Here is a 21,926-nt window from a genome sequence, read left to right as displayed (position 1 = left end):
GAGTTGGTCGGAGAGCTCATTGTTGCCGCTCCTCCACGAAAGCGGGTGAGCGGTGGGGATGCCGCTCCTCCGCAGAGGCAGGGGAGTGGCAGCAAATCCGGGAAGGACAGGGGAAAGAAAACAGTGTCTGGTGTTCTTCCTCCGTGAAAGTGGGGGAGCGACAAAGAGCCTAGGGTGATTACTGATGCCATAAACAAGCGTGTCAATTTGCTAAGTCAACAACAGGAGTCACTGTGCACTTACTCCACATGTAGGATCTCTGTCCCTAATGTGATGTAAATTGTGATTTCATGCTATAACTAGTACTCAAACAGAATTTTTCACTTTTCCCAGGCCCTCACTTGTGTTCCCTGTCCACAGCATGCATTTAGGTGTCACTCGGGGATGAAGCAGTAGATGGGAGCTCTGTGCCACCATCTCTCTCTCTGTCACTCATATCAAATTAAAGCAAGGCAAAAGCTTCAAAAACTCCAAGTAGTACCCATTCACATTATATAAAGTGCAGTTTTTCCCCTCTAATCATTCCAACCATGGAGGGTTACCACTGAACAAATAGGCTCACATGCCAATGTCAGGGACATGCTCCTGCCTCCTGCCCTGGAATATTGGTTGATGGCCAAATTATCACAGGACATTAATGGCCCACTATGGTTTCATCAGTTCTGAACCAAGAGATTCAATCTAACTCTCAAAACCAGCTGATGGAAGAACTCTCTGTCTCTCCCCCTCTCTTTCCACCACCCTGCAACTCTTTCAAATAAATCAATAAACTTAATAAAAAAAAAGTTAGTGTGGGTCATAGGAGAGTGTGAGGGATGGTCAGGTAGTTAGGTGCCTGACACCCATGTGGGAGATCTGGATTAAGCTCTGATCTGAGCTACTAACTGGACACAGCCCAGTTGAAAATATAATAAGTCAATCTACACAGAATACACTCTCATGACTAATCAGATCCCAGAGCAAGTATGGGAGCACCTCAAGATTACTCTGTGTATATTTTTTTCTGGCTCCTGCATGGCTGAATACTTCCTTAAAAAACTTTATTTACTTTTTTTAAAGGAATACAAGTTTCAAATATACAACTTTAGGAACATAGTTATTCTTACCACCTAATTCCAATCCTACCACCAACACTCCCACGTTTCCCGTTCCTCCCACTCCACTTCCCAATCCCATTCCCCATTAAGATTCATTTTCAATTAACTTTGTACATAGAAGACCAATACTCTGCTAAGTAAAAGATTTCAACAATTTGCATGTACACACACAAACACACAGACACAAACTATTGAAGAAGTAGTTTTACAGTTAACTCTCATAATTCAACTCATTGAGGACAGCAGACCTGCATGAGAGTTAGTGTACAGTGTTTCCTGTTGTTAATTTAACAATTAGCACTCTCATGTAATGATGTCAGTGACCACCTGAAGCTGTTGACATGAGTTATGGCTGAATACCTTATAATTTTCTTAAATAACTGACAAGTGACACTGAAATTTTTCATCTCAAAAGTCACACAGTTTTATTGTACCTCACCCTTTAGCAAACAACTCATGGGACACTTTAACAAAAAAAATTCTCTAATTACTGACGTTAACAGGAGCCACTTAAATGGAAAGGAAACAGACATCATACAGCATTTGCTATAAACCACAGCAAAAACTGAGATGCATGCAGATCCCTCCACACCACCTATTCCTGGAAAAGATTTATACTCCACTGAAGACATGGGATTATAGGGGGAAAAAGTGTTTTTCTAGACAACTTGCTGACTCCTTGAGACAATGGAATGCACGTGGGGAACTGTGACATTAACTTGATCCTTACGCCAAGGATGATGGTAAGAAAGGGGGCAGCTCACACACATCACAGCCTCACAGAGACTTTCCCCCTGTCACTCAGCCATGCAACAGGCCCCACGCCACGGGTTAGGCTAACACTATCAACACATTCTCTTTCATTCCAAGAGCTCCATACTCCACAGTTGTAAATGTTTCTAGGAAGAAAGAGAACAAGAAATGCAGGGAGATGCACTGCTTCCAGGCTCCGGTCCCACAGAAGGTCATCCCCTCCAAGCCCATCCCAGAGACATCGCATGATGTACCCAGAGGCAAAGAACTTCTGGGACACAACGGGCTTGAATGACTCATCCAGGGTTGTTCAACTTCCCACCCCTGGGACGCTGACACATTTTCAGTGACCTCCACATCACAGGTCCAGGGCAAGTTCCCCGTGTCACCCACCAAAGTTCTCAGTGCTCTGCCCTGGAGGTGTCACCTCCACAGTCCACAGGGCCCCATGGCCACTATGCACATACTTTAAATATGATTATCCATTTTGCCTATGCTTTGTAAATGTACATAAAGAATGGATTTTAAGTTTTCTATTTATGTTATTTGTTTTAAACCAGGGTGATGACAGAGAGAGAGAGAGGAAACAGACAGAGACAGGGTGAGAGAGAATTCCCACAGTTAAGGGGTATGGAGTGATAGGGGAGAGAGAGATCTATCTTAAACCCACTGGTTCACTCCCTAGATGGCAACAATGGCCAGGACTGTGCTAGGTTGAAATCGGGATCCAGGAGTTCATCCATGTCCCTGATGTGGGTGGCAGAGGCCCTAGCACTTGGGCCATCTTCCACTGCTTTTCCCAGGCCATAAGCAGGGAGCTGGATTGGAAGTGGAGCAGCTGGGAGGGCATAAACCAACCCCCATATGGGATTCTGGCATTGCAGGTGGTGGCTTTCCCTGCTGTGCCACAAAGCCAGCCCCAGCTTTGCACTATTTTTAAATATGAGATTCCCTTTTGCCTATACTTTAGAAATGTCAACAATGAAACTAAAATAAATTCAAAATTTAAATTATTTGTTTTAAAGGCAGAGTGACAAGAGTGAGAGAGATTTCTCTTCAGCTGGTTCACTCCCTAAAAGCTCACCTCAGGAAGAGATGGGGCAGAGTGATTCCAGGACCCAGGAACTGAATCCAGGTCTTCCACAAGGGTGTCAGGGACCCTGGCAGTTGCACCATGACCTGCAGCCTCCCAGCAGTCACAGTAGCTGGAAGCTGGAATCAAAAGCAGAGTCAGGAATCAAATCTAGGCACTATGATACAGGACGTGGGTGTCCCAAGTGGCAGTGCAACTACTGTCCCAAACGCCAGCCCTGAGGAGACTTCACAATGCAGCAAGTGGTGTGCATATTCATGAATCCTGAGACCTTAGAGAATTAGTCATCCCCAAAGACAGCCAATCCTTATTCCTGATGGATACTCTCAGGTGTAAGACAACTCTGTGCCAAAACGTGCAAGAACAGAGCAACAAGGAATGTTGTGCACAAAACACCACACACCAACACTCACATGTCACCCATGGATACACCGATATCTGTGTCTTTTACTATGTCACTCTAAAATATCACTGTGGCACCACACTACTGTATCAACATCTTCCACACTGTACTCCACCAACTACTGTATATCACTATCACAATATGTCAGTATAGGGCTATATTGGCCATATCTGTTTATCACCATATCTGCCACCATACATTTGATTTCACTATATATCACTCTGTCTCTATGTATCACTGTCACTGTGTATCACCGTATCTGTCCTTATGTATCACTATATCACTACACATCACTATATCTGCCACTATGCATCACCATATCTGCCCTATGTATTACTGTATCTCTCACTATATATCACTATACACCTATATTTGTCACTGTACATCACCATCTGTCACTAAATACTGCTCTGACACTCTATACCACTCTACCTGTCTCTGTATGTCTCTATTGTATGTCACTGTATATTGACATATCACCAGATATGACTGTATCTCTTGGTGTATCTCTGGGTCACTGTATTACCGACACTGGCATCACTTGACCACTGCTATCACTAAATCCATCACTATGCACCTCTTGGGACACATCACAGTGCACTGCACAAGTGTACTATACATCTCTGATTTTATTGATTTGGGTCTTTTCACTTCTTTTTTTAGTTAGTTGGGCCAATGGGGTGTCAATTTTGTTTATTTTTTCAGAAAACCAGCTCTTCGCTTGGCTGATTTTTTGTAATGTTTTTTTGGATTCAATCCTGTTAATTTCTTCTCTGATTTTAATTATTTCTCTTCTCCTACTAGGTTTGGGTCTGGTTTGCTGCAAATTTTCTAGGTCCTTGAGATGCGCTGAAAGCTCATTTATTTGGTACCTTTCTGTTGTATTGGAATCTAAGTCTCCCTTTAAGTCCCTTAACATATCTTTTAAATAGACCGGTGCCCTGTAATTAGGTGCATATACATTTATAATAGTTACATCTTCCTGTTGAATTGAACCCTTAATCATTATATAGTGCCCCTCTTTGTCTCTCTTAACAGTTTTTGTATTAAAGTTTATTTTGTCTGATATTAATATGGCTACACCTGCTTTTTTTTGGTTTCTGTTGGCATGGAATATCTTTTTCCAACCTTTCACTTTCAGTCTGCATGCCTCTTTGTTAGAGAGATGTGTTTCTTGTAGGCAACAAATAGTTGGGTTGTGTTCCTTAAGCCAATCAGCCAGTCTGTGTCTTTTAACTGGACAGTTCAGGCCATTCACGTTTAATGTGACTATTGATACATAGTGACTTTGCCCTGCCATTTTCCCAGAGATATTTTTGAGTATATGCTTTCAGCTTCCCATGCTCTTTTACTGGTAGGTGTTCTTCCTTTCCCTTCTTTCATATTGATGGCCGTGTTTCTGTGTTTCTGAGTGTAGCACATCTCTAAGTATCTTTTGCAGGGCCGGACGAGTGGCGGCAAAGTCTTTCAATTTCTGTTTGCTATGAAAGGTCTTTATTTCACCTTCATTCACAAATGAGAGCTTAGAAGGATATAATATTCTGGGCTGGAAATTTTTCTCTCTTAGCACCTGTGCTATGTCTCGCCATTCCCTCCTAGCCTGTAGTGTTTCTGATGAGACGTCTGCTGTGAGTCTGATTGGAGATCCTCTGAGAGTAACCTGACATTTCTCTCTTGCAAATTTTAGGATCTTTGCTTTATGTTTCACTGTGGTGAGTTTAATTACAACGTGTTGTGGTGAGGATCTCTTTTGGTCATGTTTATTGGGGCTTCTATGAGCTTCCTGTACTAGGATGTCTCTGTCCTTCTCCAAACCTGGAAAGTTCCCTGCTAGTATCTCACTAAAAAGGCCTTCTAATCCTTTCTCTCTCTCCATGCCTTCAGGAACTCCTAGAACCCGAATGTTGGTTTTTTTAATAGTATCCTGTAGATTCCCAACAATAATTTTTAGATTTCTAATTTCCTCTTCTTTTCTTTGGTTTGACTGTATCCTTTCCTGTTCTCTGTCTTCTAAGTCCGATATTCTCTCTTCTGCTTCACCCATTCTGTTTTTAAGGCTCTCTAATGTGTTTGTCATTTGATCTATTGAGCTCTTCATTTCATTTTGATTTCTCTTCACTATCACACTTTCCTGCTCTACTAGTTTCTGCGTTTCATTTTGATTCTTCCTTAAAATTTCATTTTCACGAGAGAGATTTTCAATCCTGTCCAATAAGGATTTCTGTAGTTCAAGGATTTGCTTTTGAAAACTTCTAAATGTTCTTATCATAAATTTTTTGAAATCCGTATCTTGCATTTCTTCTATCTCATCATCTTCATAATCTTGGTTTGGGGTGTTTTGTTTATTTGGAGGCATCATAATGTCATCGTTGAGCTTGTTCTCTCGATTTCTGTGTTTATTGCTTGGCATGGTTAATTCTGTTTCCCTCACTGTGAGGTTTTTTTTATTATTATTATACTATGTCCGTGTTAAGTGGACTGCCTGCTGTTGGAGGAGCCTTGGAGGCTTGAGATGGGTGTGGCCTGAGAGCTCTGCTTGGTTCTTCCTGGTTAAGGGTGTTTAAAGGTGACACCCTCAGGTTATACGTGGTAAATCTCTCTTTATTTATTCATTTATTTATTTTATTTTATTTTTTGTTCAGGAGGTAAGTAATACTGCAAGGCTTCGATTCCAGCGCCAATGTGTGGACTCAGAGCCCTTAGCATCCCTCCTCTCCCCGCTGGTGTCTTTGTCACATAGACTCCCCTTCCCACACTGGCACTCAGACTCTGCGGCTCCCGCAGTTCAGCTTCCGCGTGGTGGACGACCCTGCTCTCCCAGTAGGTCCTTTGGGTCACAGCAAATAGCTCCGAAAGAGTTTCCTCTGCAATTTTTTCCTGATCCTTTGTCTGAGGCTACTGTAACTCTGCTTTTATTAAACTAAATTTACCCGGACTATCGTTGCACGCCCTCACTATTCCGCTATCTTGCCTCCAACCAAAATGCCCATCAATGGTAGACTGGATAAAGAAATTATGGGATATGTACTCTTTAGAATACTATACCGCAGTAAGAAACAATGAAATCCAGTCATTTGCAACAAAATGGAGGAAACTGGAACACATCATGCTGAGTGAAATAAGCCAGTCCAAAGGGACACATACCATATGTTCTCCCTGATTGGTGACAACTGACTGAACACCAAAAAGGAAACCTGTTGAAGTGAAATGGACACTATGAGAAATGGTGACTTGATCAGCATAGCCCTGACTGTTAATGAACAACTTAATACATTATCCCTCTTAGTATTTTTTTTGTCTGCTCTACTTAATATGACTGGTTTAATTCTGTAATTAATACACAGTTATTCTTAAGTGTTGAAAATTAACTGAAATGTGATCCCTGTTAAACATAAGAGTGGGAATAAGAGAGGGAAGAGATGTACAATTTGGGACATGCTCAAGCTGACTTGCCCCAAATGGTAGAGTTAGAAACATACCAGGGGACTCCAATTCAATCCCATCAAGGTGGCATGTGCCAATGCCATCTCACCAGTCCAAGTGATCAATTTCAGTTCACAATTGATCATAATGAAAGGACTAAGAGTCAAAGGGATCACATAAACAAGTCTAGTACCTCCTAATACTAACCGATAGAATAAATAAAAGGGAGAGCGATCCAACATGGGAAGCGAGATACTCAGCAGACTCATAGAATGACAGATGTCCTAAACAGCACTCTGGCCTCAGAATCAGCCCTAAAGGCATTCTGATCTGGCTGAAAAGCCCATGAGAGCATTTCAGGCATGGAAAGCCAAGACACTATGGCAAAAAAAAAACCTAAATGAAAGATCTCTGTGAGTGAGATCCCAGTGGAAAGAACAGGTCTTCAAAGAAGGAGGTACCTTTCTCTGAAGGGAGGAGAGAACCTCCACTTTGACTATGACCTTGTCTAAACAAGATAAGAGTCGGAGAACTCAAAAGGCTTCCATAGCCTTGGAAACTCATGACTGGAGCATGGGGAGATTACTGATGCCATAAACAGGAGTGTCAATTTGTAAAGTCAACAACAGGAGTCACTGTGCACTCGCTCCTCATGTAGGATCTCTGTCCTTAATGTGCTGTACATTGAGACTTAATGCTATAACGAGTACTCAAACAGTATATTTCACTTTGTGTTTCTATGGGGGTGCAAACTGTTGAAATCTTTACTTAATGTATACTAAACTGATCTTCTGTAAAAAAAAAAAAAAGAAGAAATTATCAATTCCCAACTTGACTCTCACTGGGATTAAACATGACAATAGGTCTGATCTGATTTCATCATCATTCAAAAAATCATCTATTATTTTTCACTTTATGTTTCTGTGTGGGAGCAAATTGTTGAAATCTTTACTTAATGTATGCTAAACTGATCTTCTGTATATAAAGAGAATCGAAAATGAATCTTGATGTGAATGGAAGGGGAGAGGGAGTGGGAGAGGGGAGGGTTGCGGGTGGGAGGGACATTATGTGGGGGAAGCCATTGTAATCCATAAGCTGTACTTTGGAAATTAATATTCATTAAATAAAAGTTAAAAATAAAAACAAGTGTACTATACAGACATTATAAAACATAGACACAGTGGGTAGTGTCCCACATACATGTGGACAACATTCCCCCAGGAGGACACAGGTGATGACATTTTCTAATCAGGTCACAAAGAACCAAGAGACTCAAGAAAATACTATTTATCCACAGATGATTATTGCATCCTGCAAACTCCCCCTATATCTGCCTGAGTCAGCCCCACTCACAGGATCAGGTGTCTGAGTTGAACCTATGGAAGTCATTACTGAGAACCTCCGGGTCACCTCCAAAGCAAAGCCACTCTGAAGGAGTCTGCTTGCCAGGCCTTGTGACCAGGCTTTGCCCCAGGCCCCACCTGAGACAGAGGGTGAACCCAGCAAACCCACTTGTGAGAGCATGAACTGGGTCTACCCCCATGCCATGCTCTCCCTAGTGCCCACTCTGGCCAGGCTGAGTGATGAGATGGGAAATGCAGGCCAAGTATGAGTTAGGGGTGGAGAAAGAGGCCAGGGCCACCCCTCCTCTGATGTAGAGCTTCCCCCACTGAGCCCTGGACTCTGCTAATTCCCAGAGTTCAACCCTGTACTGTTGACTCCCCAAGTCATCTTTGATCCCTTCACACCCTCCCAGCATCACCTGGCCTCCTCTCTATCACTCTCTCCACATTTCTAGCACACCATGACAGCCCCAGTCTGAGCCACACCCAGGAACCACAACTACACATTGTCTCTTTTGTCCACCATCCTGCACAAGTGAGGAAATAAAGCACACAGGGGCTTTCCCTCACTTGTCCAAAGTCCCACAGTCCAAGCCTGAAGAGCAGTCACCAGAGATTTCTCTTTGCCACCTTAGACTTATCTTCCATTACCTGTGACATACATGGTCGTAATAATAATACCCACCTCAGAGAGAGTTTGAAATACTTAAATCCATTCGTGTTTCTTAAAAAAAAAATACTTCTCAAAACACACGACTGAATCAAAACCCATAGGAAAGGGGCTGGTGCTGTGGCATAGCCGGTAAAGTGCCACTGCCTGCAGTACCAGCATCCCATATGCATGCTGGTTCAAGTCCTGGCTGCTCCAATTCTGATCCAGCCCTCTGCTATAGCTTGAGAGAGCAGTGGAAGAAGACCCAAGTTTTGGGGCTTCTGCAACAAACAACGTGGGAGACCCAGAAAAATCACCAGGATCCTGGCTCATGGTCTTTGCTTTGCATTGGTGTAGCTCCGGCCATGGCAGCCAACTGGGGAGCGAACCAGTGCCTGGAAGACTCTCTCTCTCTCTCTCTTCATCTTCCTCTCCCTCTCTCTCTCCCTCTCTCTCCCTCTCTCAACCTTCCTCTCTCTCACCCTCTCACCCTTTCTCTCTATTTCTCTCTCTCCCTCTCTCTCTCTTTCTGTCTCTTTCTGTCTCTCCTTCTCCCTCCATGTAACTCTTTCAAACAAACAAATACATCTTTTAGAAAAACCAAAGGAAAACACACATGAGGTGTGTGCAGGGAGACAGAGTTGAGGAGAGAGGGAGACAGACCTCAGATGGCTGTCTTCAGCCCAGTGAGAGTGCACCAAATCTGCACTCAGTCATACAAACACTTGTCCACTGTCTGCTAGGATCAACAGCAACCTGTGAGTTCTGAAGCCCATCCTTGGGGAGTGGGACCCCTACAAATGTTTACTTCCTTAGGTGCTCTTCCTGAGCCCTAGGACACCTATTGGAATTCTCTATACAAGAGAGTTACTCTTCTATCATAACTTAATAACTCTTTGTTACACTGTCCTAATCAAACTATTTTCTGGCTTCCTAGATGGCCCAAACTGAGTGATTATTTTCTCTTCATGCTCATTTTATTTGTATTTCTTGTACAAAAGTTATTAATAGCTGATGGTGCTTTCGCATAAAAAGTAAAGCCTCCACATGGTAGGGTCTGCATCACATATGGTTTGAGTCATGGCTGCTGCACTTCTGATCCAGTTTCCTGTGAATGGCCTGGGAAAAGCAGCAGAAGACAGCTCAGGTACTTGGGCCCCTGCACCCACATGGCAGACCAGGATGAAGCTCCTGGCTCTGGACTTCAGCCTGGCCAAACCCCAGCCATTGCAGCCATCTAGGGGTGAACTAGAGGATGGAAAGTCTCTTTCCTTCTCTCTCTGTATCTCTGCCTTTCAAATAATTAACATCTGTAAGAAAAGTGTTACTAATATCCACTCTGAAGGAATTCAGGAAATGAATTACCACTTGCTTTACCAAAACAATTTAGAATCATGGTTCCACAAAGTTGGATCATCATCAGGTTTGCTCAGCAATTACGATGTACCAGGTCTAAAATGAGGGAGAACACGTCCAACCATCATTTCTCTCTTATGGATCACCTCAGTCCTATGGCTGATCAGTGATTAGCAGGAATAAGGTTTTTGTTGGCTCAAATGATCCATTATTTAAATGGGAAACAATTCACATGCAACAGTAACATAGTTGAACTTCCTGTTATCCCCCCAACCAGCTGACTCCTTTCCTGTTGCCAGCCATCATTTATACACAGTAAGGGCTGCTCCATGTCTGTCCAGTCACAGCTCCTTCCCCTGGATGACTACATATGAACTGTACACTCTCCTGGGACACATCAGGGCTAACGGCAGAGAGAAAAAACTGAGATGCATCCATGGGGAACGGGAGCCTGCAGGGATCAGCCCAATGCATTCAAAGGGGCAAGGAATGACACTGGGACAGGCTCATGCTCAATATCAACTTCTGTGCTTCCTTGAGGAGTGTCAGGTTGATCATTTCTATTCTCCACTAAGTACAGTCATCACTAACTCCAGAGATTACAAACCAGTCATGATAGGGAACATGGACATGACTGAAATGTGGACACACTTGGCCCTCCCCTGGGGTTCTCTCCATGGCTGGCAAACTCAGCTGTGCACAGGGAACACAGAGGCCAAAGAACCATGGACCTGCCAGGCTGACAGGCCAGCCTGTCATGGAGATAAAGGGAGGGTCTTCCTGACCGGGGCTGCAGTCAACATAAAACTGATGGGGAATAGGAATGTTATACCCATTTGTTTTGTTCCTCTCCCTTCACTGACAAAGCTGTCCTCGGTCTCTGCAGTAGTGAAGGGAAAACCTTGGAAATTACTCTATTTCTGCTTAAACAAATTAGAAACAATGGCATTCTCCAAGGAAGAGGAGGAAAGTCTCCAGCGATCTTTCCTCAAACAATCTCACCTCACAGGTATTCTTGTCGGTGGATCTGGACCACGGCACGAGGGTAAACACCACTGAGAAGAACATGGAAGAGCGGCACTTGCAAATGTCAGGAGAACTGTGCACATCAGAGAGCTGCAGGGGACAAATAGTCTGCAGATGAATCAGCACAAGATGTGAGACCCCTCTGACTGCACATACACAGGCCACGCCCTAGGGGAGGAAAGACTGTGGAACTGAGCTCCCACGCAACCAAGCAATTGACTTCCAGGTGACCTCTGAGGGTACAAGGTCTCAGTGGACACAGCTCCATGAAAATGAGTTGAAAACTGCACAAAGGTGCACCACTGTAGGACATGAGCCAAAACACCAAGATCAGTTAGATGTGCGCTATGTGGTTTGCTTCACAGAGCAACAGAGAAGGAAAATGAGCATCCTCCTGAGAGTTTTTAGTCTCCCACACTGTCCAGAATGCCACGGAGCAGTACACAACAAAACATAGAGATGACTAGGACAGTCTGATCAGCTCTCAAAGAAAAAGACCACTGATTGGCACTGAACCTGTCCTCATAGAGGAATGACTAGGGACAGCATCTCCTCTAACCATTTCCAAAGAAGGAAAGGCAAATGCTCTTGAAATTGATGGAAGAAAGTGTTCCGAGCAGACGAAGAATTACATGAAAAACACAAGCTGGAAATGTCAGGCCTGAACGTACAACATACCTATCAAACTGCAATGGATGGGATGGCGCCGTGGCTCAACAGGCTAATCCTCCACTTTGCGGTGCTGGCACACCGGGTTCTAGTCGCAGTCGGGGTGCCTGATTCTGTCCCAGTTGCCGCTCTTCCAGGCCAGCTCTCTTCTATGGCCCGGAAGTGCAGTGTAGGATGGCCCAGGTCCTTGGGCCCTGCACCCAATGGGAGACTAGGAGAAGCACCTAGCTCCTGGATTTGGATCACCACGATGCGTAGGGCGCCAGCCATGGCAGCCATTGGAGGGTGAACCAAGGGCAAATGGAAGACCTTTCTCTCTGTCTCTTTCTCTCTCTCACTGTCTACTCTGCCTGTCAAAAAAAAATGCAATGGATTGAATCAGGGCCAGAGTGTAGAAAAAGAGGAAGGATCAGATTACATGCCAATCAACAGAAAGGTACAAGTTGAAGAACAAAGAGAAGGGAAGAAGGTGGAGGCTAAGTGAATGGAGCCTCAGAGATGTGTGAACCAGAGCAAGAGTCCTAATGTTTGGGAGCCTGAAATGGGGGGGGGGATGGGGGAGCAGTGAACAACAAAATCTATAAAGAATCCAATGGCCAGGAAGATCATCCTTTTAGGAATACAATCCAAGTAGCTCAGAAGCATTACAGGGACATGTGAACAATCCACAAAAAAAGGGGGGGGGGAGAATCTTGAAATCAGAGCCAATGGCACACTCCCAACAAGGGAATACCCACATGAGAGGGTTTGACTTCTCATCAGAAAACACAAAGTCCACAGGATACTAGAACCCTGTCCTCCAAGTGCGGAAAGAAAAGATCTCCCAGGATTCTTGAGGGAACCAAGACACCCTGAAGGATCTCAGCCCCCTATGCAGAAAAAGGAAGGGTGGTGGAGAAGAAGGAATACTAAGAGCAGTCATCAGAAGACCACTTGCCATCAAAATAGCACCAAGTGAATGGAATTCTTCAGGCTAAAGTGAAATCCTGCCCACAGGAAGTCTGGTACATCAGGAGTAATGAAGAGCAGGAGAAACGTTAAGGATTTAAATCACTGCTGGCTGTGTTTTCGCCCTTAAATTCTCTAAACGACATCTGCAGAACCCAAAACAGAAAGCACAGACTCAGAGGGCGAGGCTCTGTTTGTACAAAGGTCACACCAAGGGGAACAGTCACAACAGAGCAGAAGGTCAAAGAATCGTGCGGCCCTAAGGTTTCATTACTCTGCTGAACAGGAAGAAAAGGGACTCTAATCAGATGGGAAAAGCAACAGGACCCACAGTGCTATGCCCAGAACAACTGAAACACGAAGACACGCTCTAGGAAAGCTGGATGTGGGCCGGCATCATGGTGCAATGTGCGATCCCACACCCTGAGGCACTCGCAGCTCCCTGCTAATGTGCCTGAGAAAGCAGCAGAGGATGGCCCAAGTCCCTGCGCCCCTGTACATGTGAGAGACATGGAGGAAGCTCCTGGCTTTCTCCTGACCTGCCCTGACTGTGGTGGCAACATGGAGAGAGAACTGGCAGATGGAGGATCATTCTCTAATTCTGTCATTCAAATAAATTTAAAAAAATTTTTTTTAAATAAGAGGATGAAGTTGGGTCACCTCAGGATCTAGATCTGGGAATGGAGCAGCAACAGATTGATAAACAGGTCTTTGTGGAAATCCAACTTGGCGTTTCCCCAGAGAACTCGCAGGAATGGAATCTCAGTTATATGGTCAGCATGTCTCTCCCAGCCTACCTGGCCCAAAACTATGCTGCCAGCACCTCAGGCTCTGAGGGGCACATGCATTTCTGCCCTGAGGGCTCTCTCCTCAGTGTTTCCAGGACAAGAGAAGGAGGACCCACACTGGGTGACACCAATGCGGCCATAGCCTACAGGACCTGCTTGCCAAGAGACCGCTCCTAGCACTCACCCACCTGAGGGTCAGGGATCGGGCAATGGGTCCTGCCCAGTGCCCTGAGGGCTCTAGGCCCTGGAAAAGCACTGAGGGGGCCACTGCACTACCAACAGCTCATGATGCTCAATACAGACACCCTCTGCCCTCAGTAGGAGCCTGGAGGGACACAAGAGTCCAGAGGGGATCGGCAGCCTTTGCCGGGGCCACTTCCTCCCATGTCATCTGCACAATGTGCCACTCCTGAGGCCATCTTGGCAAACTCCACCCCTAGCCTGGGTCCTGGACACACCCATCTCCAGGCCCTGCTCTCTATGATGCGCACCCCTAGCAGCAGGTTCTGTGACACGTGCCCATTCTGTGACCACTAAGGTTCTGCAGATGTGGCATTTTGGCTTTAGCCCTTCGGAGCGATAGCAGCCAAAAGTGCTTTGGGAAGTCTTCACAGCATAGAGACTCACCAGCTTCTTTTCAAAAACTTTGGGGAGCAAATTTTGCCCCCCTCACCTGCCCCAGCAATGGGGGCTGACCATCGACCTAAGGGGCCCCCAGGCCCAGGTCGGGGTCACACTCCCGCCTCTGGCCCTGGACCAGTTGGTCCACGGGCAAAATACCATAGGTCTTACAGACCAAAAGTCAGACAATCCAGTCTGATAAGAAAACTCAGGGCCATCGTGGCACTGCTGACCACTCTCTGTGGGCTTCAGACTCGACAACGCGTGTGCTCCAACAGAGTGAACATCGGTAAGGCCAGGATGCCACCACCCCGTAGGCTAGGTAACCTGATCATCATGGAAATCTGAAAGCCTTGTAGGGGAGGTGTGGTAGAAGTGCGGGGAGCACGTGTGTGTGCAGTGCTGTGGTGCAGTGGGCTCAGCCACTGCCTGCAACACCAGCATCCCGAAGGAGTGCTGGGTTGAGTCCCAGCTGCTGCACTTCCAACCCAGCTGCCTGCTAATATACCTGGGAAGGCAGTAGAACATGGCTCAAGTACGTGGCCATTTTGGAAGGCACTGGTGAAGTGCCAGGCCCCTGTCTGGCCAGCTACCTTGCCAGTTGTGGTGGCCATTTCAGGGTCAAGTCAGAAGATGGAAGCTCTCTTTTGGTTTTCTCACTCCCCAACTCAACCTTTACACATAATACATTTGTAACAGAAAGCAAAAGCACTTTGGGAGGTGATGCTGAGGTCGCCCAGGTGCACAGCAGTTCACATCCTTCCTGCCTTTTCCTTTCTAGGACCTGTACTGAGCACGCCTGATCCTACCAGACGAACCGGCAATGGAAGGCGGAGGAAGCAAACCTGCAAAGTACATCATCCAATTATCCAGGATATGGACACTTTACCCCCTGATACTCCTCCACAGGAGGAAGCCATGGACATCTCTCCCCCTATACTCCCCAATGGGGGTATCAAGGGACACATCACCCCCATATGTTCCCTGAAAGGAGAGAGCTATAAACAACTCATCCCTCTCTGCTCCCCTACAGGAAGAAGCCATGGACACTACTCCTCCATACACTCCACCTCGGGAGGAGGAGCCCATGGACACCACGCCCCCATATGAGCCACCAGAACTGATGGACACCACACCGCCATATGAGCCACCAGAACTGATGGACACCACACCGCCATATGAGCCACCAGAACTGATGGACACCACACCGCCATATGAGCCACCAGAACTGATGGACACCACACCGCCATATGAGCCACCAGAACTGATGGACACCACGCCCCCATAAGAAACATCTTGGGCGGATCCACACCTCCCCATGTTCCACCACGGGAAGAGCCCAGGGATATCACACTCCCAACATTCCACCATGGGAGGAGCCTATTGACCAACACCCTCCTGTGCTCCCCCATGGGAGGAGTCCCTGGACACCACAACCTCCCAAGCTCCACCAAAGGAGGAACCAATGGATACCACAATGCCATAGGCTCCTCCTCCAGTGTAGTGCCTGGACACCACACCCTCCTACGCACCACCAAGGGAGGAACCAATGGATACCACAATCCCATAGGCTCCTCCTCCAGAGGAGCCCATGGACACAACACCAACCTATACTCCCCCATAGAGGAGGCCATGGACCCTTCACCCCCTAGTTTCCAGCATAGTCCATGGAAAGGTCAACCACGTCTCCTGCCCTCTGTTTTCCTCCTGCTGGTCCCAGGGGCAGTTTTATGCCTGGCCTTCCCATCTTTCCTTGCATCTTCATACCCAGTTTCCCAGCACCTATGGATATAGACCCTCCCACGTGACCCTTCCTCCCTTCCCTCCAGGACATGGCACAACTCTGCTCCCAGGCAGCTCCTTTCATGGCCTCCAGCTGGCTCCTCACCACACAAGAGTCTTATTTAATATTAAACACCATACTCGTTCTGTTTTTTGTGTCTATGCTCTGTAGATCCAGTGTGAGAAATGCTGGCTTGTGTGAGTGCTGACAGGAGGTCAGATCCTAGGGGAAAATGTTCCTGTGGTGCAAGAAACAGGGGCTGGAGGGTTGGGGGCTAGGGAGTAGAAGGAGCCAAAGGCCATAATGACTCCTCCTGAGCAGAAAAAGCTGTGGCTGATGGGCCGGCACCTGTGCCAGCATAGTGGGTGAAGCTGTGGCCTGCAGTGCTGGCATCCCATATGGGTACTGGTTCAAATCCTGGGAGCTCTACTTCTGATCCACCTCTCTGCTATGGCCTGGGAAAACAGTAGAAGATGGCCCAAGTCCTTGGGCCCCTCTACACACATGGGACACCTGGAAGAAGCCTCTGGCTTCTGGCATTGGATCAGTAGAGCTCCAGCCTTAGGAGCCAACTGGAGAGTGAACCAGTGGATGGAAGAACTCTCTTTCCCTGCCTCTCCTTCTCTCTCTCTGTAACTCAGACTTTTCAATATATGAATAAATCTCTAAACGAAGGAAAAAAAAAGCTATGGCTGAACTTAAGGGATGGGGCCCAGGATCAATGAACCCAGGAAGGGAGGAGACAGGAAGGGTCATCCTGGCTATGGCAGCCACCACTTCTCACCTCCTCTCTGAGCTGCAATTGGCTGGATCTCCCCTCACACACACCAGCAGTCTACACTCTACACATTCACACCTGGTCCCTTAGGGAAATCTACACTCACAGCTCAGCCAGAAAGCACACATCTGGCATCGAAGCTCACAGGCCACGAAGAACAGAGGAAGAAAACTCATCACCCCACAATAACCAAGGACAACCGTAACTCTAGGATGTCACTGATTCCCAGGTGATCTGATTGTCAACATGCGGAGATGTCCTCCTTGTTGCTCTTCCATTCAGATCAGGAAAGGGGAAGCCAAGAGACTATTTGCAGGGGAAACAAGCTAAGTTAGAGTCCCATTTTCCAAAAAAGGATTAATTGATTTATATCTTTTAACCCACAAGTACAAAGCATATCAATAGTCACTCCCAGCCATGCCACAAGACAAAAGCTGAACACCTGAATTCACCAATTCATCTTGTATCCTACAGAAAAGTGAGGTCACTTGCAAAACACACCTTCAGAAATTGCCTTGACTGACAGATGCAGAGAATCCCAGCTTAACTGAGCACAGGCCTCTGCTAGGGCTCAAATGTAGGTAGGGAACACAGACTGTAATAGGTCAACTGCTGGGGGCACAATGTGCACATGCTAGAGAGGAGAAAACTCCAGGGAGGGGGCAATCTTTTCTAAAAGAAGAGCTAACAAAGTTTTTAAAAACTTATTTTCATTTTATTTGTTAGGAGAGCTGCAGAAAGAGATGGAAACTGCCATACTCAGATCTTCCTTCCTATGGCCCACTTCCCACATGCTTGGAATGCTGTCGTCTTCCTTCTTGCTCTCTCTCACACAAATCAAACCCCAAACCATGCTGCATAACCTGGAAATCTCTAGGAAATACCAAGTCCCACATACATGCCAGTGCAGGTGCATCCTATCAATCTGTGGCCTGGACTTCTCAAGACATCAATCTCATCATAATCAAGTCAGGTCTAAGGAGATAGGCATTGCAGTACAATAGATTTGCCATCTGCTTGGGAAGCCCCCATTCCATATTGGATTTCCTGAGATAGAGTCCCACCATTGCTTCTGATCCAGCTTCCTGCACATGTGCACCCTGGGAGGCCCAGGTGATGACCTCAGTGCTTGGGTTCCTGTCATTCATGTGGGAGCACAGGATGGAGTTTCTGGCTTCAGTCAGGCCCAGCCCCACCTTTGTATTTGGGAAGTGAATTAGCAGATAGAAGGTCTTGAGATCTCATTCTCTCTCTCTCTCTCACTGTGTGTGTGTGTGTGTGTGTGTCAGTGTGCATGTGAGTGGGTGTGTCTAACTTTCAAAGTAGGAAATGGATTCTATAAGAAAAACATGAAGAGTCTGAGACTAAATTCTGGATGTAGTGTTGGTACAGAAAACAGACATGTGGGTACAGCTAAGGAATTTGAATAAACTGTGGCCTTTAGTGAATAATAAAGTATCAGTGCAGGTTCACTGATGGCAATAAACACACCACACTAAGGAAAGATGTCTATACGAGCTACTTCCAGCAGTTCCTTTATGAAGGGACTTCAAAAGGTCATGGAAAATGCACATTATGAGTAAACTGACACATGGACTTAAATTCTTTCTGCAACAAGGTAAATTCAGCTCTTCTCTCATTTCCTCCCCAAAGAGTCTGAAGTTATCTCTCCTGGTTTCACATTGTGATCTTTTCCTTGCCACTGGGATGCCCATTCACCAAACCACCTTCAGGGCAAATATCTATCAAGACCAAGGCTGGACCTCTCAGGAGCCACTCCCTGAATTCCTTATCACTGCACATGCATCCCACTCACAGGAATTACTACTGTGCTCAGAGGATTCAACCTTCTCTCTCATACTCCCTATTTTCTAGTCCCTGGAATGAAGACCTAAGGACTGAATGCTTTAAGCCTCAGACAACCGCACTGAATGATCCTGGGTACAGACATAGGGACATGTCAAAAACAAAGCACCACCCAGAAAAGCAAGGGCCTGGCTTCACCAGCAAGACACAAGGAGGTCTTAGCTCAGCCCTTAGCACTCGATTCTGTCCATCGTCCTGAACAGTTTTGCACCTCTGCACATTTGTCCAAACTCATCTCTACCAGGGGACAAACACTGCTCCCCAGAGCACACAGGAAACAACCTGACAGCAGACAACAAGGGCCACACCACAAGGAAGCTGTCATCCCTGAGCAGCTCCTTTGTGTCAAGGCTTTGCCAGCAATACCAACTTCAGTTCCTCCTCCCTCCCACCTCACTGACAGGAGGGTGCAGTTACAAGTTCAGCTGACAGCTAAGAGTATGGATTCCAGACCCCCACCATGAGATAGGTACTTGGTGGCTCTGGGCCTCAGTGTCCCACACGTCCACTGGGACTACTAACAGTCTCTGCAGTACAAACAGCTGCTGCCTGAGCTCTGCTGCTCCCATTGCTATTCCCATCCCATCCCCATTTGAAAGAGGAAGGAAGGAGAGGTCCTAAGATCCTGGCTCATGGCTTCAGATCGGCCCAGCTCTCACCAGTGTGACCATTTGGGAAGGGAACCAATAGATGGAGCATCTCCAGTGGATGGAGTATCTCAGGATCACCCCCCACCCCTTAATATTACTGTGCCTCTCAGACAAATAAATAAAATCTTTAGACAGAGATCAAGATGCATCTCTTTTGCAGGTTCACCCTGCAAATATCCACAGCAGCCCAGTTGTAGCCAAGCCACAGTCAGCAGACATGAAGGCACTCTGGGTCTCTTACCTGAATCACAGTCAACCAACAGCACCCAGTACCACCTGCTGCCTCCCAGGGTACACATCAGAAGAAAATTAATCAGAAGTGGGACAGGAACTCAACCCCAGGCACTCTGACAAGGGATGTGCATGTCCCAAGCAGCATCGGGTGCTGTGCTGAAAACCTGCCTCTTCCAATATCTGTGAAGGTGACCCATTTTTCTTCAGTAAAGAAGTGGAAGAACTGAGCTGGCACTGTGGCATAGTGAGGAAAGCTGCCACATGTGGTGCTGGCATCCCCTAAGGGCACTGGTTCAACATCTGGCTGTTCTATTTCCAATGCAGCTCCCTGCTTTTGCACCTGGGAAGGCAGCAGATGACAGTTCTGGTACTCGGGCCCCTGCACCCACATGGGAGACATGGAAGAAGCTCCTGGCTTCAGAAAGGCACAATTCCAGCCATTGTGGCCATTTCAGGAGTGAACCAGTGGATGGGAGACTGGATTCTCTCTCTCATTCTCTAACTCTGCCTTTCAAATAAATACATAAATAGATCTACCTATCTATCTATCTTTTAAAAAATACAAACTGGAAGACTCCATGGATGTGGCCAAATTGCCAAGATCCTTAGTTATTGAGGAAAGTACTAAGTGTTTGTTTTATTACAAAAATGTCTGGAACTTAAACTACCTTCTATTGACAAAGTATATATTTTAGGTGTATCTTTAAATCCCACTGTCCTTGAATTCTAAATTTCCTCATATCACCAGCAGTGGAATTGCTAGGGGACATAACTACTCTATTATTCAGGGGACGATACTACACACATTTATCCACCTGTCTTTGTGCTACTTAGAACTATTCTTGCTGTGTGCATGGTTGTCAATACAAATGTCTCTCCTTCCTCCAGCTACCTTCTTAGTATGCCATTTCCTACATGGATCTTCTTTTTCTAGCACCGTATTACTGAGCTGATGTATTTCATACAGCAACACACACACACACACACACACACACACGTGCATGTAAAGCTGGTGAAATCCTGATGAGGCTGAAGGATTTTTAGGGTCTATTTCTACAGAATCACCTGTGTGTTTCTGAAAACAAAGGAGCAGCCAAAGAGAGCAGAACACTCACCAACTCATCTAGCCTATAGAGCTGTCCAAAGCTGATGGAACCTCTGAAGAGAGCAATGAAGACAGAGATCAAAGGCATCTTCACTGGTCGTGGAAGGCACTGGAGAAAGGCAGAATGGGAGAAGCCATGACTCAACCCCATGGGCCAGTGACCCCTGCCCTGCCCCTCCCAGCCCCTTCTCTCCCCCTCCTCCACCTCCTTTGCTCTCCTCAAGATCTTGCACAGGATGTAGCTGCTTAGGTTCTTCACTGTGCCCTCAGCCTCACTGCTGCTCTCATCCACTTTAGCCTCTGCACTTCCAAGTTAGGCTGGGACCATGACATCTCAACATGGGACCCATGTCCTCTGTCATTGTCTGAGGGAGTCCACAGCCCTTTAGCAGCTCCACACACACCTAAATATCTTCTTCGCCTGAGCACTCGGGCCCTTCACTCTGAGAGAGAATTTACAGCATATTCTGACAGTCACAAGCTCCCAAGGGTAGTCACTTATGTGCTATATCCTTACAATTGCCACAAAAAGGAGAAGTAGATGACTGTATAGTAAACAGCAGCTGAAAGCCCTCCAATTCTGCCCTCCAATAAATCAGTGAGAAACCAGGTAAAAACAGTCACCATTAACATTTTGTAAGTTTTTAATCTTTTGATTCAGTGGGAGAAATGCATAGGAGAGTGAGGGCCCTATCTAAAAAAGACAGAGAAATCTGGATTCATACCGAACACCACTAGCCACCATGTGGAGGAGTATGCAGGCCAGGAAGCACGGAGCAGATGGCCTGAAGACCACATACCCAAAGGTGCAGGGGCAGCAAGCCCATCCAGCACAAAAGGGAAAAGGGCCAAAAAGCCATTAGCATTTCAAGAATCCTGGAAACTAACCCAACATCTGCAGGAACCCAGGCAGTACCGAGCACAGAAAAACAAAGCACAGCTGACTCTCAGGAAGAACAGGGGGTTGGTGGCAGTCTCCCTGTCCCGAGTACAACCTGCTGCTCTGCAGTTCCACAGGAACACAGAAAACGGAAGCCCACATTCATGGTGAAAACCAGCAGTGGGCAGCCACTGCCGGGAGCACAATCAGTCTGTGGCTTCCCCAAAGCCTTATTCATAGAGAATGAGCACTCTCTGAGGAGTCTGCTGCCTTCGGGAAGAACCCACTTTCTAGGCTGAACTTGACCTGACCTTGAGCTTGTCCAAGGTGATAAGTACAATGGTCCCCAGCAAAACTCTCAAAACTATCACAGCCACTGCTTAACTTTGTGGATACTCTAAGTAGTTGACAACTCCCTTAGATAAAGGACAAACTAACCCAATAACATTGCCGCAGAG

At 46.3% G+C, this 21,926-nt stretch overlaps 1 protein-coding gene and 1 pseudogene across 1 annotated transcript; one reads left to right on the top strand and one right to left on the bottom strand.

Annotated features, from left to right (window-relative positions):
• Positions 1 to 20,592, bottom strand: part of LOC103345643 (protein APCDD1 pseudogene) — a 170,218-nt pseudogene extending 149,626 nt beyond the window's left edge.
• On the top strand, positions 14,092 to 16,119 carry LOC138847395 (amyloid beta A4 precursor protein-binding family B member 1-interacting protein-like). Its single transcript, XM_070065902.1, has 3 exons — positions 14,092 to 14,461; positions 14,954 to 15,024; positions 15,206 to 16,119. Exons 1-3 carry the CDS (start codon positions 14,236 to 14,238, stop codon positions 15,458 to 15,460), a joined length of 552 nt encoding a protein of 183 aa, XP_069922003.1. The 5' UTR covers positions 14,092 to 14,235; the 3' UTR covers positions 15,461 to 16,119.
• Positions 20,593 to 21,926: the final 1,334 nt, after the last annotated feature.

This window comes from Oryctolagus cuniculus, chromosome 21, assembly GCF_964237555.1.
Source record: "Oryctolagus cuniculus chromosome 21, mOryCun1.1, whole genome shotgun sequence".
NCBI classification, from domain to species: domain Eukaryota; kingdom Metazoa; phylum Chordata; class Mammalia; order Lagomorpha; family Leporidae; genus Oryctolagus; species Oryctolagus cuniculus.
This window is presented reverse-complemented; position numbering and strand designations above follow the sequence as displayed.

Bases quoted from the DNA above. Each gene is read 5' to 3' on its own strand.
- LOC138847395 (XM_070065902.1), top strand. From the start codon at position 14,236: ATGGGGGCTGACCATCGACCTAAGGGGCCCCCAGGCCCAGGTCGGGGT. The intron at 14,462-14,953 runs GTAAGGCCAGGA...TTTCCTTTCTAG, and splicing joins CTCCAACAGAGTGAACATCG to GACCTGTACTGAGCACGCCT. The intron at 15,025-15,205 runs GTACATCATCCA...GCTCCCCTACAG, and splicing joins GGAGGAAGCAAACCTGCAAA to GAAGAAGCCATGGACACTAC.